The sequence below is a fragment of the Ruditapes philippinarum genome, unplaced genomic scaffold (assembly GCF_026571515.1).
Source record: "Ruditapes philippinarum isolate M1 unplaced genomic scaffold, ASM2657151v2 ctg2070_1_1_1_1, whole genome shotgun sequence".
NCBI classification, from domain to species: Eukaryota; Metazoa; Mollusca; class Bivalvia; order Venerida; family Veneridae; genus Ruditapes; species Ruditapes philippinarum.
Window position 1 is genome coordinate 31,037 of NW_026853139.1, and position 19,051 is coordinate 50,087.

Below are 19,051 nucleotides of genomic sequence, written 5' to 3' on the forward strand. Positions count from 1 at the left end.
AAAAAAATGCCCTATCTAGACCCCAAACACTGTTTTTCGTTTGAGAAATGCTGTTAAAACAGGTGACCTCTTTTTCGGCGCCACCCCTATCAAAATGGTACATCAGGGGGTTAATTACCATGGGTTTGAAGGGGGCGGTAGTCTCCCTCATCGCCAAGAAAATTTTGGACATGTGACAGGCTAAAAATGACCTCACTACATGTAGTAACCGACGCTGAAAAGCCTTTTACTCTATCTCAATTCATTGAGAAGTTTCAGCACTTTGAAATCAGATTTGATGGGAAAAAACAATGAAAAAAATAGTGATTTTTGTCAATTTTGAGACGTCCCCCGTTGCCATGGTAACATGAAATTTACGATTGGGCATGCTGTTACAGAGGCTATGGTCTAGTCAAAACTTGTGCCAAGTTTCATCAGAAGTAAAGCATTTTTCATATTTTTATAGCAGTTTGAACTTGTAACAGGAGGCTTTTCACAATATGCTCATAATAATGTTTGAAGCTGTCGAAGTTAGCGACGCTGGCACATAGAAATAGAAGGAAAACTTTCCGAATTGTTTTGAATCGTAAGTGGGTTGTGCGCGAAGGGTGACCATCGTCTATATGATAAAAAGCCCTAAAGCGCACAATTTGTTGGGCTATGAATCGGGCGACCCGGGTTTATTTCCCGGATGGCGCAGGTCACTTCCGTTCTGATTAATCATAAAATCCTTCCTACGGTCATTTGCACTGTACCTTGCTCTGGCATGTACACTTGCGAAAATGAAGGCAACTAGTATATAGATGCAGTGGCTGAATTGTGCTCTGGTGAAATAAATGTGGCTTACTATCGTGATCCCGTCGAGTGAAAACTACAAACACCACCACCGCTTTTTAATTAATTTTTATATGCCAGCCCGCATAGCTTAATCGATTAGAGCGCGAGACTTGTAATTGTCGACATTGTGGGTTCGATTCCCGGGCTGGCCAACTAAAATTACTAATCAGTCTTTCGGACGAGACTTTAAATCGAGGTCCCCTGCAACCGGTGGCGAGTATAAATAAACCCAAATACACACACACACACACACACACACACACTTTTTAATTGGTCAGTTATGCATTAATTTAGCTTGAAACGTAGGGGGTCTAAGAGAGAAAAGCCGATTTATGACGTTTGATGGGGTCGGACGCATAACTTTTTAATAATCAAGCAATTTATATTGTGGTTAAAAGCACATGAAAGGGAATTTAATTTACTGAAGGAACTGTGTCAGAGATATTTGTTTGCTTAATCAGCGACTTAATTATCTTTAATTACGTAATATGTATGATTAAAAAAGTCGCATAAAATGTATGACGTTACGTAATATTTCTTTGAGAAAAAATCTAAGACACGGTTCCTCAGAAATTATAATTATGTTTATATTCCAAAAGTTTGATGACAAAAATATATAAAAATGACTTTGATATGACGATTAAAAATTTTTGAATTTTTGTTCAAAATAAATTATTTACAAAGGCATTTTCTTCAAATATGTTATTTTTTATGATGATCAAAGACATTTAATTCACAAAGTTTTAATAGATAACAATTATTACTAGAATAAGTTGGTTTTAATGTAATTTATGGTAGTACCACGTAATGTGTCTGTTGTCGCCTTAAAACCTTTTCTGCATTTATCCTGAATTTTTTTACCTCGCATTGTTTGTTTCCTTCACGATATAAGTGTGACACCATAAGTGACGGACATGCTAGATCACTACTTTGGTTCGCGTGAACAATTTCTGACTTTTCACAGTGCTGAATTAACATTAAATCAATTGTATGGTCAACACAGTCAATATTAGTAGATTTATTATATCCGCCTCCTTCGTAAAGATTGCTTTCATTTGTCAATATATGATTATCTTCCGATGTTTCTAAAATGCCGGTACATACTTCAATGTGGCATAACATCAAGTATTCAAGACCTAATTTCACCAACCTTCTGCCAGACAAACTTAATTTGCACAAAGAAACATTGGAAATCTCCACTTTTTCAATATTAATGCAATTTGAGAAGTCTAGATTTAAACAACAACGTATCTCTTTATCAACGTCAGTTACCTGGCATTTACAGTCTAGACAGCTTATGTGAAGATTTTTTAGTTTCAAAAGTTCGAAAACTCTAACCGAGTCTGAACAGTCCAATGTTATTGTTTCTAGTACAAGTGATGTCAGATTTGAAGTTGCCAAATTTATAGGAGGGAAATATTCAAGAAGTTTTGGTTGTCTTATTTCTGCTTCATAGAACAAACCGATTTTTCCATAGCTTATTTTGTCATCACTTGCTTTTAACAATTCGAGGAAATCTTTAGCGTGGTGCCAATGCTCAAGAACAAAATAGTTCAAAGGTAACTTGATGCCTGATTCCATTTGAAGTTCCTTGTAGCATTTAAAGTAAAAATGTGTTGGTGATTGATCAAATTTTTCACTGACTTGCATAAAACCTCTTTCTTCATACGATATGTGATTTATCAATGTACTTCCAAGATCAGCATCTAGTCCACATACAAACATTATCACATTCTCCATTTCATGAATTTTGTCATACGTGCAGATTTGTTTAAATATGTCTAAAGATGTACCATTTTTCATATCTACAATCATGAAAACAGCCGCTAAATATTCTTGTACAGTTTTGTGCAAAAATGAAAGTTTTGACTTTTCATACGAAGAGCCACCAACTAAGCTTGTCTTTGACAGAATACCTGATTTCACAGATACTTCAAGCTCCAATGGAGTAAGTTGCTCAAGGATTTCTTCTTCATTAAAAATAAGCTGATTGCCTAGACCGTCAAATAATCCGTCGAACGCAATTTTACTAAGTGTTAGTAAAATGCCACTGTACTGTTTAATCATTGCACGTTCCTTTAAACATTCCGGAAGCATATCGACTTTTGAAGACCATTCTTTCTTAGCTTGATCTATGTCTGTTATTCTGGACAGTCTGCCGTCGTAATCTAAATTTTGTCCATATCTTTTGTATCCTTCCTCATGGTCAAGAATATTTTCGATCAAAGACGAATAGTTCCCTGTCATAGTTTTCTCCAAAGCTCCATCTTTGAACCATCTTAGTACCATAAATATCAAAATAAGAGGTATTTTCATAAGGTCTGGGTAATCATTACTACTGTTTGTCATGTTAAATAATTTCTTAACTTCAGATTCAAAGTCGTTTACTTGTTTACCTCCTTTATTTTCATCGCAACTTTTATGCGATTTTATATCTTTTTCAACAAGTTTGTCAATAACCTTTCCCGCCAGAACCGAAATCGAGCTACTACGTTCAAATCCTCTTATAATAACAGCTCTATCAACGTTATTGTAAGCGGGTTTCACTTCATTTAACTTCCATGGCCTGGATGTTGTTAAGACGGTGCAATGATTTAGGTTTCGGCGCCCTGGTAGTTTGGAAGTCTTCCCAAACGGTGATGATATTTTTACGCCTGGAGGGTTCCATTCGTCTAGACCATCAACAATAACGAGACATTTTTCTGGCTCTTCACTTAAAACAGTCATGCTATGGTCATAAAATACTGGGGTTTGATCAAATATCTGGTTTCTAATCATTTCAATAAGATCTATTTCTTTTGAAGCATGCCTTAATGCTACAAAAAAGACCACATCGAATTCGAGCATTATTTTTTCATTTGAGGTGAACTTCTTTTTCTCGTCAAAACCTTTCAGCCACATATTTATTAACTTCAAACACCATGTAGACTTCCCCGCTCCTGCATCTCCTAAAACATAAATATTTTCCACTCTGTCTTCTTTTTTTGTCAATGTTGTGGTTTTAAAGAAAATATCTCTATAGTTATATATAATATCACCAGATCTTTTATTCTCGTGTCTTTCATATACAATATCGTCACAAATTTCTAGCTCCATGTAGAAGTCATCTACGCTAGCATCGAGTCTCTTCAAAATAGGAGACACTGTCATCGTTGATAGATATTTGGAATACAAACAAAACAGCTCGTTTCTAAGTTCTGTAAAACAATATAACCAACACTATGTAAATAGATGACATATAAATGTAGAAATTTTTCTACACAAAACATATACTTTATCCAAAAGTAAAGAAAATAACAGTTTATTAGAATTACTAAAAATATCTGATTATCTTAAAACATCTTCAATTATGATATAACTGTAGAATATTCATTATGCAAATGTTTTGAAAGAAGAAGAAATCACATTAGTAAATTACACCAGAAAAAATTGCATAATAGGAACAGTTATAATAGTCAGGGTGGCATAACAAATCATAAGTACTAGTACCTGTCTTTTGTTTAAGATAAGCAAGTTTCTTCTTGTGAAGGTCTTCTAAGTCAGTTGATGAAGTAAGTCTTGATTTCAAATCAGACACATCCTGCAAATCATGCAATGATAATAATAAAATGATCTTTAACTATACAAGAACGCTGTACACAAGGAAGATTTTCGTGTAGATACATTGCAATTTTGTTAAAACTATGACAGAACGAACCTTTTGCAAATCTAATATTTCCTTAGGTGTGCTTAATTGGACCTGTTGAATCAGCTTTATTGTATCATCTAACATATTTTGTCTATTTTCTAGTGATTCTTGGTGGCTGGACAAAGAAGTTGTCGAATCTGCTGAACTTTTAGACAGAGCATCGAGCGTTTCTTGCATTTGAGCAACTTGAGTTTGAAGTTTTTCGAAGTTTTCCCTCTGTGTCTCTCTTTCCTCTATTTCATCGAGCGCCTGTTGCTTCTTTTCCTGAATAGCCTTTAATGCGGACTCGCGAATCTCCCATTCATCGTCAGTGCTTATGACAAGGTTTTTCTGTTCAAGCTGAAATTCATGTTAAGATGTGTTTTTTTTTATTTAAATTGACTATATTCTCACTTTTCAGTTTACGTCTCGACATCTTAAAAGTAATGAATAGTTGAAAAAGACTTTTCCACCAATTTAGTGTTTAGTGAAAAAAAACAACAAATGTTGCAATTAAAGAAAAGCCGCGAAAATGCTTTTTTAAGGCAGAACACTTAAAAGAAAAAAATAAATAATATAAATTACTAATTTGTTCAGTCTGAAACAAGGTGTTTATTTATTACTAAATGATGTTACCTGTCTAAGTTTAGTTATCGCCTCTTTTGCTGGTTTGTAGTTTTTAAGTTCCCCTTTATCTCCCAGAAGCTGTATCATTGCCCGGATGTAACTTTTAAACTGTTCCTCTGACAGATGGAGAGACGCCAGATGAAGTATTTCGTTTCTTGCCTCCTTGCACTTGAAATAGAGAGATTAAGAATATACAGATAATTATTACTATTTCTTTCTTTTTTTGTAATTTATATCCTAATTCATATCTCTTTTTGATGTTTGGTTTATATTGGGTACGACGTTTTCATGGGTTAACTCATTCGAGGTTTACTACACATACAGAACGCACGGTTCACCAAATTTCTCCACGGTTTATACATGTTATATATATTAATAGTATACTGTTTTATAAATTAATATTTCAAGTTTAGTTGAATTAGTAATTTTTGTTTCGTCTGGATTAACAAAAATTTCCGCACGAATTTTCGTGCTCGCTGAAATCATGCAATTGAAAGGCATATATATAGATACGTCACTCGAGGATTTCACATATTATTGTACAAGTCGTATTGCCCGCCCATCCATACAGTCTTAGACAATTTGTTCTGATTTAAAATAGCCATTATTGTATTTACATGTTAATTACATTAAGATAAGCAAAATGTTGGAATTTTACTGTTTTCAGTGAATTAGGAAAAGCAAGTTTTTAACAACTTAATTGGCAGTGTTGCATTCCATAGATATCAACATGTTAATAATCAAGATAATAGTTTATTTTACAGGCTGTGAGCTTTCAAGATAACTAGTTCAGCTTCCGAAGACATAAAGTGTTATAATAATATTCTGTATTGACGTGTATTTAAAGATATTGAAACAATGTGAAAGCCTTCATCCTATTCTAGTCTTGTTGTTTATTCTGTCCCAGGCCAGGGTCTTTCCAATATTTCTTGGCTTAGATTGTATGGTTTAGGAAATAAATCTTCAAACATGTGAAAAGAAGTTGAGTATACATGCACTTTCCTGTTTTGAAAATGTCCAGAACTGAACAGCGGAAGTCCATGCATGTCTTTTTGCAATTATAAGAAGGCCCTCGTCTTTTTGGAATGGGTTTTTATATTAATTGCATTAAAAAGTGTGTCCCTTCTCGTTTTGAAAATTCAAAAAAATGGAAGCGATCATGCACAGTTGACGGATTTTGAGAGAATTACACGAAATTTTATCTTAAGTCGGTAATAATACGTCTCTGCCAAAAATGCATTTCAGGGATACCTGCCTATTTGAAATAGGTTCATTGTGATGGCGATTTGATTTTAGGAAAGGATCTTCAATCATAATTACCTTCGCCAGAGTATGAATTCTAAATTGATATTCACTTTACTGTCTTTGTCGACATTAATGTCCACGCAGGATTTATAATTGACAGTTGTAAAGCTAAAAGCCCAGCTATATAACCTAATGCAATAACAGTTGTGAGAATATAGATCTAAAAAGAATTCAATAACAATACCTTTGAGAAAACGTCCGCTTTAGGTTCTATTTTGTCAATTGGGGTATCAACACTCTTTTGCACAAACATGTTATTCGTTACAATACTTAGCAGTCCCTTGCAGTCAGTTTCAGAGGCATTCTTTTTATCTGCATATCCCCCACCATCTATGAAGCATTTCGCTATTTCCCAATGACTCTCGCACCATTTTTGGAAGGAATTTTTTTCAAAAAAAAATTTCCTTTCTATAGTATCGGTCTGCAATATATCAAAAAGAACGAACAACACCTAATTGCATTCTGTTTAAGCTCAATAGAAAACAAGTAGTTAATGCGACCAAGAAAGTAGTGCAGCAGAACTATATGTATACTTTCAAACGTGGATGACTTGAAGAAAAAGCTGATGTTCAAAAAAACTTGAAATGATGATATTCAATGTTAGCTTACATCAATGGAACATAATCTTAAACGTGTACGGAAAAAAAACATCAGTATTATTACGCATTAGGCCAAAGAAAAGTTTGTGTCCATGTACCTATGTACAATAAATTGAATATAAATAAGGTGTAATTTTGTAGCAGAGATGCTGAAAAATTCACATGTAAGTCAACCGAAGGGAAATGAAAGTATTTATTGTATATATTTAGCAATTTATTGAATAGCATTTTATGCGACCGCTGATTTTTTTACGTCAATAACTCAAGTGGAAACAATGGATACAATATGTGGCCTTAAAAAAGCGTACTATTTTCGCAAAAAATGGTTCGCAAACTTTCATAGAATCAAAGCGTTTGAAACAAAAATATTATTATATAAATAATAAATAATAAAAAACAAGATTACAATACAAGTCTTTCAAAAGTATTCAAAAGCACAAATATTCACTATAATAAGACAATGTGTCAAGCGCAACACCTGCATCCCTACCTCCAAGGTCAGGGTCACATTTCGAGGTAAAAAATTAACATAGTCTTTTAAAGGGTATATATTGTGTCCAATGTAGAACTTCTTCATAGTTCAAGGGATTTTGAAATAACTTGGCACAAATAGTCACAATAATAAGACGATATGTCAATTACAACACCTGCACCCCTGCCTCCAAGGTCAAGGTCACACTTAGAGGTATAAAGGTAACAAAGTCTGTTATATGGTATATTTTATGCCCCGTCCATAACTTCTTCATAGATGAAGGGATTTGGAAAATACTTGGCACAAATAGTCACAATGATAAGATGATATGTCATGCACAACACCTGCACCCCTACCTCCAAGGTCAAGGTCACACTTAGAGGTCAAAGCAGGGATTTTTTCCAGGATTTTGGGAACATAACCCATACCCATGCAACTGGGAATTTCAGCAATATTTTGTTAAAATTGGGAAAAAATGTATGACTGAAAGTTTGCAGTGATTAAATGTATGCAAGCAATCACTGCCTAGGATGGCTTCTTCAAACATTTAAACACTATTACAGTAAAGAAGCCCTTATTTTCAAAGATTTTAGAATAATTTATTCAATATTTATATTTTTGTAACTTTCAATTGGGAATATTTTCCTTTGGATTGGGAAAATAATATACTATTTTCAATTGGGAATATGTCCCAATAACGGCTATAACATAAGCCAAAAAATCCCTGCAAAGCTTAACATGATATATTTTGAAATTTCATTTTATTTCTTTAATAAATTTATTGTTGCATTTGCAGATCCAGCATTGATCATAATTTTGGACTGAAAATCCTTAGATCCCTGCCTCAATCTTTTGAAATAGCACAATTTTTTGCTTCATATAAAACTTCCCTGAGGCGGGGGACGTTGGTATCTCTGTTACAAATTCTTGTTTATTTTACCAACAAGTGTTCACTTTCAAACTTTTGCTCATTGTATTTTTTGTACTACCTTTTGTATAATGTTGTATTTTATTTATGTTCTTATTCTAAGATTAGCATGGCCAACTCATGAAAGTCCAAATGATGGTCAACTTTTTTTATGTTTTTTTTTTGTTTTTTTTTTTTTAACATTATTTACTTTATTTTTACAGTGTTCCTCTGAATCATACATTCTGTTTTAGTTAAACATGCACTTCTTGTTACTTATTTTCCCATACTTCATATTACATTGATCACGGTTTGATGTGATGGCTCATAAAATTATAACAATATCATTTCTTTGTACTTTACCTAGTAAAATATGAAAACAAATGCTCTTGTAAGCCAACCAATAAGATTTGTACACCTTTTAAGGATTCAATTTATAACTGGTATATTCAACAATATATCAAAACACAGGTCAAGTATGATTTCAGTTACATTCCACAAAATTTATACAACATTGTGCCTTCCTTACCAAATCATATGCAAAAAATTGATTTATAACTGATAATATTTGAATGCTTTTGAAATCTATAAAGATTTTTCATATAACTCTGGACAAAATTTAACAGTCTTTAGTGAGTTGGAGTGTAGTATGAAAAATCAGGTGTCTGTTGCAAAGATCAAGGTCACTACTTTAGATCAAAAGTCAAATAATAACTTAAAACATGAGAGTACATTTCTATATACATGGCTGGATTTTCATAACATTTATCACAAATGCTCACTTATGTATACATCTTTCTCCCCAATCTGAAGCTTTAAGGTTCAGTTCTGAATAATGGCAACAGGCTTGATATATGCTGCCAGTGGGCTTGTCTATTTATGTACATATTTTGATTACCCACTCAATATAAGCATTGTTCTTAACGCAGGCATTCAAGTCCTATGGGCACATTTCTACTTTTGACTATATTTTGTTGTATAATGTCAGTCTTGTATGTAAAAAATCCTTAAAACAGCACCTCCTATATTACTGGCCGTTTGCATTAAAGCTTCTTTCATTCAGATTGTTATAACTTGTATCACCTCAATATGTACCAATAATTTAAAGGGACTCACTCCATTGAGGTTTAAAAGCCTAAAACATAACATTTGAATTTCTACAGAAATGAGCTGGGGCACTTGATACAGAAATATATGCACAGATAGTGAAGAAATATACTTTGAAATGAATTGAAAATCAATTTTTTTATGCTTTTCTCAGCCTGATCTGCGTGATATGTGTTTAAACGCTTTCATTTTGGGTAATTTTTTTACAATTTGAATAATTATTCTTGAAAAACGAAGTGCGCAAATGATCTGAAATTTTTCTCAAAGAGTAGTGGTCAAAACATACATCAAGTGGTACATTAATCTAGAAAAATAAATTTCAGTCTCATCATGTCAAAAAACCTCAGTGGAGTTCCTTTTACACATTTTATCTGACAAACTAAATTTCATTATCTCCATATATTTAATCATTTATTTTTTATATTACATATATTTTTACTTTTATGCAAGTTTTGACAATAAAAGTTTATTTTAAATCATTGTTCTTTGTTTTGCTATGACTTTAACAGCATGTACATCAATTTCATACTAAAACACAATTAGTTATGTTTGAACTTACAAATGTAAGCACATGATGAGCTTTTCTTGTCCTTGAGTTTAAAATAAAAAGTCTCTTCATTAACTATGATTAAATAATGCTTATGGCATGGTCTTGAATTCCTATGAAGTAGTCATATAAGTCATGGCCGATTTAGGTCAAACTGAGTGGTTCTTTGTGTGCATAATGCAGTAGTATTATCTATTAATTCACTTATTACTATATTAGTAACAGAATTGCCTATGATTTCAACTGATTATGAGTGTCACAACTTATGGGTTTGGGGCCCTGGGCCAAGAACTAGTTATCAGCCCACTGAACATGAGTAGTGCAAAAACGGAAACAATGACGTCACATTTTACGTCATCAAATCAGCTAGCTGTAGATTGAAGCTTGCACATATTCCTTTGTTTTTAATTCACACGCATTAGGTATTTCTATGAAAATTTCCTTCCAACAGTACTTTCAGTGCTTTGATTTAGCGTCGGTGTTCAACCAGGACGGCCTGCCATGCATATGCTGCATAACGATCTTGTCAAAAATTCTACCACAGACATCCTTCGGACAGGGCTTTCGGTTTGGATTACGACAGAAACATCGATTTCCTTGTATACATTTGGCACGTGTATGTGCAGGAAGTAATGTAGTAATTTCACACTCATTACAAGTGACATCACTACCTCCTAATTCTTTCTGCACTTCAGCTTTGATTGATCTATGCTGGGAAAAAACTTCATTGTCAACAAACTCCTCAACTCCATCTTTGAGATATTTCAACGCTAGTCCTGCTTTGACCCATAACCTATATTGCGCCTTTTTCAGTTGCTCTTGATGAGAATCCATCATCGGTGTAAATCTAAAACCGTCATTACACTTTGCATGAAATTATCCCGTGTCAATGTCCCATATCTCCATAAATACTGAAGAAAACATATTTTTTAATTGTGTTATTTACATGAAAATTGTTCCACGTTTCAAGGTTGCGGTATTTAAGTCAATACACTTAACATGTATGTTCTATTAAAAAGCTGTAGGTTATCAATCGAAGTCTAAAATTAGTAACCAGAAAACCGAGGTGTTACTAAATATAATTGGGAAAACCCCACCATAAACGTTGAATTGCAATCGGAACGTCTCGGTTATTATCATTAATAAGGCTATTGGTACTTTGCGAAACGGAACGAAACGGAACGGAACGGAACGAGAGGCACCATATAGGGGAAATTAAGAAATGAAATGTAAATTCTTAAAATCAATATAAAGTAATCATAATAGTAAATTATATGAATTCTGTATAATCTTAGTCTATCCGATGAAACTCATTATACACAAACAATTTAGTATGAACTATAGTTTTGTCTAGTTCCGTTTCGTTTCGCAAAGTACCATTACCTTCATGGGTTTTGGTATTTTGCGAAACGGAACGAAACGAGAAAAAAATTTTATTTAAATACATGAAATGTTTTTTATCTAATAATCGTTTATGCTTCCATGTACAATAATGATCACAAGAATTTGTATGTCAATATTGTTCAAGTAATTTGCGACAGCTCATCAACGCCATAACTTATAACTGGAACCATACAACACTTTACTAAAAGTAAAGGTATAATTTCTTATTAACGTCGCTAGTCGACGAACCAAGATCGCTGGTCTTGTAGTCTAATCTGCTAACACCTGCGCTACTGACTTCCTATGTATCAAACTCATAGATACATGTATCTTCATAAATAACCTCGACATGGAATTTTGTTATAAGATTATAGGACAATTTGTATGTTTGTAAAGGGAAGGTTTTTTGCATATTTCCTTGTATGTGCACGCGTGATTATTCTCCACATTATACCAAATTAGCCCTTTCTCTCTTGTTTCGTTCCGTTTCGCAAAGTACCAATACCCACACAGGTATTGGTACTTTGCGAAACGGAACGAAACGAGACAAAATATATTTAAATCAATTATTCTTTTTCGGAATGTCGGATAATCGTTAATGTTTGAAAACTTTTGAGTCGAAACGTTGTATATTTTTCAAATTAAATAATTAAATTTTTAATATTCAAATTTACATTAGACTATAGGAAAATTTGTATGTTTGTGAAGGGAAGATTTTTTGCATAAATCCATGCATGTACATTACGCTGTAATCTTTATTTACATAATACAAATATAACTAAATTAGCCATTTCTCTCTTGTTTCGTTCCGTTTCGCAAAGTACCAATACCCACACAGGTATTGGTACTTTGCGAAACGGAACGAAACGAGACAAAATACATTTATATCATTTTTAGGAATGTCGGATAATCGTTAATGTTTGTATAACTGTCGAGCTTGAATCTGCAACTAATCATTATAATGTATTAAGGGGAATCTGTATGTTTCTGTTCTTTGCATGTCATTGCTTCTAATGAAATATGATTTACCTATTTTTATTTGAATTCTTACTGTCGGCATCTTAAACTACATAATACATTTGTAACCAAATTAGTGGTCTTTTTATATTCTGTTTCGTTCCGTTTCGCAAAGTACCAATACCCACACCGGATTTGGTACTTTGCGAAACGAAACGGAACGAGCAAATTTTACAATGTACAGGAATATTAAATAATCGTTTCTATATGTGTTTTTTTTTTGTATTACTGTAGAGTTTCGATCTGCAACTGGTCTTTTTATGTCTGAAGATAACAGGAGAATTTGTATGTCCGTGTGAAGGGAATTCTTTACATGTACATTTGTAACTCATTGTACCGAAATTTTAGTATCCTTATTTTTTTTTCTAATTCTAAGGTATCAGTACCTTGAATCACATAATACATATGTGGCCAAATTAGCTTTTCCTATCTCGTTTCGTTCCGTTTCGCAAAGTACCAATACCCACACAGGTATTGGTACTTTGTGAAACGGAACGTAACGAGAAATAATAATGTATTTTACATGAAATATTTCAGACATTCATATTTAATGATCGTTTATGCTTGCCTGTAAAATAAAAGTCGAGCCTGGATTGGTAAATCATTGTGGTTTTTTTTGCCGACTTTAAATAAATCTTATCTTACATATATCATTTTTGGTTGTATTGTATAAATTGCCGTGCCCGCATCCGAAAATATGATTCTCCGTCTATTTATCTTTTCATTCTTATTGTCGGCATCTTGGATTACATAATACATATACATGTACATATATAACCAAATAAGCCTTTTCTCTCTCGTTTCGTTCCGTTTCGTAAAGTACCAATACCCACACGGGTATTGGTACTTTGCGAAACGGAACGAAACAAGAGAATTTTATTTTATTTAAAAAACTTATGGTATTGTTTGGCAATATTGACCTTGGACATTTGAATATTCAACGTTTTGTCGGTAATTGTCGGACTTCGAAGTAAATCATACAGATTTTAAAGTCTGGCAAAACGGTATACATGGTTTATGTATACTTACAGTTACCGCCACAAACGAAATTACTTTTGTTTCGAACAATACGCAGTTTATGGTATCTGTTATATCTATAGCAAATATTTATTATTTTACGTTAATTCGATTTACTCTATTGCACATTCCTTTATATTTTTGAACGATTTTCACGTGCGTGTACGGTATAAGAGGGAGTAAATGTGTAAAGGTCTGTATTTGACAGAATACAATTCTTAAAATGACAGGAGTAAGCATACATATTTATTTTTACAGTCTTTTCTAATAGTTTCAAATATTTTCAGTTTATTTCATAACGACTCCGCCGTAATTCGAGACAGCCCTCATTCCAGCAGATGTTTTGTTGCAGTAGACAAGAAGTAAATGTAATAATTTTGTCAAATACAATGACCTAAACCTGTAATGTTTCTTATTGTTGTTGAATAGAAAATAATTGATTTACAGACGGTTTAGTAAGTAGTCTTTAGTCTCTTGCAGGATAAACACAGCTAATTGCACTTTTTTATAAGAGTTTCCAAAACTGAAAAAAAACTTCATAGGCGAGTTTAATTTTATTGCATCATAACTATAATATAGCAGGTCAGTTATAGTCCGTTTCAGAAAAAAAATCGCAAAGCAGTCGACGGAGTATAGAACATAAATCCCATTTATAGAATGTTCACAGATATCATTTTTAATGTGTAGCATGTAACCGTTATTAAGTACTCAAGAAGCATATTATTTTTGCCGATTGATGCACTGATTAAGTAGCGCATGTAGCCTAACTAATTGTACAACGCGTTAAGTTATTGTGATATTTTTCTTAAAGGCAATAGACGCCTTGCAAAATGTAAGGTCAATTTCAGGTCACTCATGTTTTATTTAGTGGAGGCAGAAAGCTCTTTACTGACAAGCCTCCACAGAGAAGTTATTTCACAATAATCATACTTTAATTGTTAAAATAAGCAGTTGTTATTAGCAAAATATATCTTAAATGTTTCAGAAATTTGTGAATTATTTGATGCTTTTGTCTGCAGGTTTATTTTGGGTTCATTTTATGTAAAAGTTAAGGATATTACTTAATGGTGAATAAAATAGTTAAAAAAAACTAATGAAATATCAAAAATGAAATATTCTAATGAACTATTTTTCATATAAATCAAAAATGGTAACATTATGATATTTCCATCTCACGGTCGGCTCTCAACATAAAATATTTCTTTTCTTGAAAACACATGAAAACTGTGCATTAACAGAATAAAATGATGCGGAACAAAATATTATGCTACTACGTTAAATATATTTTTAACAAAACAAAACATATTTATTTCATACAGGCATTCTTATTCAAATATATGGATGCTCAAATATGCAAAACACAGAAAACACCATGTCATTATATGTACTTAGATTCCTAAATACGTATTGTGGAGAAGGGATGCATGGACAAACGCTATAAAAGGATATGACCAAGAGCATTAAAGCCGTGGCAACCAACAAATAATTCTTTGCATGCATTTTACGTTTTATAATGTGACCAATTATTTTGCTTCATGACTTTTACTATGTTTCATAACATAAATCAAGTAACTGGCAGGTCTAATAATTTCTCCATTCCACATAGTAAATTAATCGTTAGCAAAAAAATAAAGTTAAGCCTTAATTTTATTAACAGGCTTTTCTGCAAAATATTAATATTTTAAATGACTGGGTTATGCATTTCAGAAGTCAAAGAATATATGTATAATTTGGATAGATGTTCCACAAATATATGTATTTAAGCCAGTCAGTTGTTTTCATTTTTTTGTAATCTGATATTTCTAATAATATTGGTAGTTTTGAATTGAAGTTTTGAAACTGAGTTTATGCCTCAGGTTAAAAATAAATTAAAGATAATTTAAAATAAATCAATGACAATTAAGGTTGCATGGATTTGACCATATTTTTTTTTATCAGGTAAGCCTTGTAACGTATGTTATTTGTACACTGCCTCTTGCTGTCCAACACTTGTAAGTTTCTAATAATAGAACAGGCTGTACATGTCGAAACACTGGTACATAATAATAATAATAATAATAATAATAATAATGATGATTATGAAGATGATGACTTTATTTAAAGGGGCAACATAGTTTGGCAAGTTCAGGCTTCCTTTCGAGTCTCTATAAAAATGTACATATAGTATACAGTTCAAACAAATGATTTATATAAAGATACATATTGTTTATATATTAAAATGATAGGAGAAGAGTGTTAAGGGACTTATATACTAAAATGACCTTTTTATAATTTACTCTCAGAGAATATTATAAATACAGTTTAATTCAATAACTTATCAGTGGGCGCATTGAATGATAGTATCTGTAGCTTATCCAATGCTTTTATGTTCCAATAATAATGGATCTGCAGTGTTTTGTCTGCAGAAATGGATAGATAAAGTAAAAAAAATAGATTTTTATACAGACAAAAAATACAGACAAAAAAGTATAAACAATAAAACCCAAAGATAAGGTCATTTTTGAGCATTTCAATGAACTTAGGCTATTAGCAGAGAGCTTGCTGCCTCCAGATGTAACCTGTGGTGCAGCGTTCTATTTTTAGTAATTTTGAAAGGGGTCTATATCCCCGAAACAAAACAAAAATATCTCGGAATCTAACTGAGACAGACAGTTTTCTAACTGAGCATGGTAGATTAAGTCAAGTACTTTTGTTGACCACAAACAATAAAGGTGTTTGGCATGAAATGAAATATCATTTCTATATTCATGGCTGAACGGCGATTCAAAGCATTTTTGGAAATGCTAATACTTGTGGATCATACATTCGAATCTGACAGATACTCCCCAAAATGTACGGGTCAAACACCACTAAAATCAATTTTACTTGATAACTGAAACACAGTACTAGCCACTGAAACTTGAACTATAGCAACTTTAAATAATTAGAAGCGCAAATATCCACGTCAATTTCAAAGTGGTCTCTTATTTGTACTACCGAAACTGTGTACTGCCTCCTGGAGGAAGGCAGAGCAATAAGAAAATCACAAACAAGGGCCAGCAGATGTTGTTTTTTTTATTTTTGCAGTAGACTAGAGAAAATGTAATACTTTTTTTCAAATACAATGACCTTAAACCTATAATGTTTCTTATTGTTGTTAAGAAGTATTTGAGAATAGAAAATAATTGATTTACTCACGATTTAGTGAGTAACACTAGTCTTGCCCAACTACCCTCGGTGATGATGAGTTAACACTTTTAGGTTGTAGGTTCAAATCTATATGGAGCATTCTTTTTTGTTTATTTTATTGTATTTAGGAAATTTGACTACAAAGTTTTTGTGCATGCCAATCTCCCATCGTACGCCTGTACAAGTTGAAATTATGAAAATTTACAAATATATTTATATATCAAAGTTATGTTTTTTTGTTGTTGTTTTTTTTTTAAAAAGACACACACATTTAAAGAAATGATCCATGCACTAATGCTGCATATAAGTAAAAAAAAAACAATTAAAGAAATCTGAAAAAAAGTTTGTCGAGGAGCCCGAGATAAGCGTCATATATATCCCCGCATCCAGTCTGGGCCGATACTCCTAGACACAACACCGATTTAAGTTAATCACCTAGCACTGAACACTATAGTCTTGATATCAGCTGCGGCGAGAATCGAACCAGGATCGCTGGTTTTGTAGTCTAACCTGCTAACACCTGCGCTACTGACTTCCTATGTATCAAACTCATAGATACATGTACCTTCATAAATTACCTCGACATGCAATTTTGCCGGGTATATCAAATAATCATTTATGGCTTTATATATGTAGCAATAATTGCCGACCATGGATCTACTTGTGCCTTTTTACATGGTAGACATTCGCATAATTCCTTGCATGTACACACGTGTTATAAAATACGATTATTCTTCAAACTACTATCTTTGCCCTGTTGTTGTAATAATACATAATTATATAAATTAGTCCGTTCTCTCTCGTTTCGTATTGTTTCGCAAATAGAGAATATGTTTTTATTTACATGAAACTTTTCCAAGAATATCAAATGATCGGTTAATCGTGTGTGCGTGCGTGCATGTAAATATCGAGTCCATGAAGTAGAATTTTTAAGTTCAAATGAATACTATTCGCATATAGGGTCTTGTATATTACTTCAACTGTAATTTTTCATCCATTTATACTTTTATTAGTCGTCATCTTGAAATACATAATACATATTTAACCAAATTAACATTTCCTATCTGATTTCGTTCCGTTTCGCAAAATACCATTACCCACACTGGTAATGGTACTTTGCGAAACGAAACGGAACGAGATTTTTTATCATAGATATAGTTTAGGAATTCATATACAATAATAGTTTTTTTCTTGCATAAGCAGTAATGGTTAAGTCTGGATCTGTAAGTCGTTTGTTTTTCAGCTTTAAAAAGCCAATATCGGAAATGACGGGTAACACGATGTTATAATACTGCACGTTTGTAACATCATTTTCATTGGATAATCGTGACGTTTATACTGTATAGCTTTATATACACGGCTGCTGTCGATTCATGAAAAAATCTTACTTTTTTTCTAAAAATGATGCTTGCTGTATTATAAATTCGTTATAAAGATTGTTGACATGTTATATGGCCGTATATAAACGGCTGTTTGCAATATAACCCTCGCCTAACGACTCTGGTTATATTTACAAATAGCCGTTTATATAGGGCCATATAACCTGTCAACGACTTTATAACTAATAATATACACGGCTGAAGAAAACTTACTTTTTTTCTCTAAAAATGATGCTTGCTGTATTATAAATTCGTTATAAAGATTGTTTGCAGGTTATATGGCAGTATATAAACGGCTGTTTGCAATATAACCCTCGCCTAACGGCTCGGGTTATATTTACAAATAGCCGTGTATATAGGGCCATATAACCTGTCATCGATCTTTATAACTAATAATCAGAGATACATGTACCTTTATTAGATACCTCGACCTTGACACAAAATAGAGGGCCTCCCTGGCCGAGTGGTAGATGTCGCTGACTTCAAACCACTTTCCCCTAATTGATTGGGTTCGAGCCTCATTCAGGGCGTTGAATTCTTCATATTTAGGAAGCTATCCAGCTGGCTTGCCCCTACACATGTGTTATATCGTGATAGAATAATGCACAGACGGTCATCTGGGTTCTACCTCCACAACCCATGCCGGAAAGTGACGGCATAAAGACAACAACCACAATACCAAATAGATATGTTTATGAGTGCACATCGAATTTCTATATATTTCCGCAACACAGCGCATAGGCCATTTAATGTATAAGGAGAGAATGGGAGCATAATTTATATATTTATCTTGAGGGAAAATTTCTATTAATGTATTTACTGCATGAATTTGAGCTAATATCTCTTGTATGGCTAATAATGATTGTTAAATGCAATAGATTTGAGTTGAGTTTTTTTCACTCCGCTTAGCTCTATTATACAATTTAGGTTTAACGATTACAATAAGTAAACCTGTCTTTATTCCGTGGAAAAAAATTGTATTTTTGGGAATTGTAACAATTCAAAAATTTTCAAAAATTACTGCCAAACTGGTTGCAGCA

General features: G+C 32.9%; 1 protein-coding gene across 1 annotated transcript; it reads right to left on the bottom strand.

The window, feature by feature from the left end:
* Nucleotides 1–1,503: 1,503 nt before the first annotated feature.
* Nucleotides 1,504–11,103, bottom strand: LOC132734754 (uncharacterized). The gene is made up of 6 exons (XM_060721604.1): nt 10,516–11,103; nt 6,600–6,788; nt 5,120–5,278; nt 4,514–4,843; nt 4,306–4,396; nt 1,504–4,013 (listed from the first exon to the last, which is right to left on the bottom strand). Exons 1-6 carry the CDS (start codon nt 10,882–10,884, stop codon nt 1,606–1,608), a joined length of 3,546 nt encoding a protein of 1,181 aa, XP_060577587.1. The 5' UTR covers nt 10,885–11,103; the 3' UTR covers nt 1,504–1,605.
* Nucleotides 11,104–19,051: the final 7,948 nt, after the last annotated feature.

Bases quoted from the DNA above. Each gene is read 5' to 3' on its own strand.
- LOC132734754 (XM_060721604.1), bottom strand. From the start codon at position 10,884: ATGATGGATTCTCATCAAGAGCAACTGAAAAAGGCGCAATATAGGTTA. The intron at 6,789-10,515 runs TCAAAGCACTGA...AATTCCTTCCAA, and splicing joins GGTTGAACACCGACGCTAAA to AAATGGTGCGAGAGTCATTG. The intron at 5,279-6,599 runs GTATTGTTATTG...CTCTATTTCAAG, and splicing joins AAGCGGACGTTTTCTCAAAG to TGCAAGGAGGCAAGAAACGA.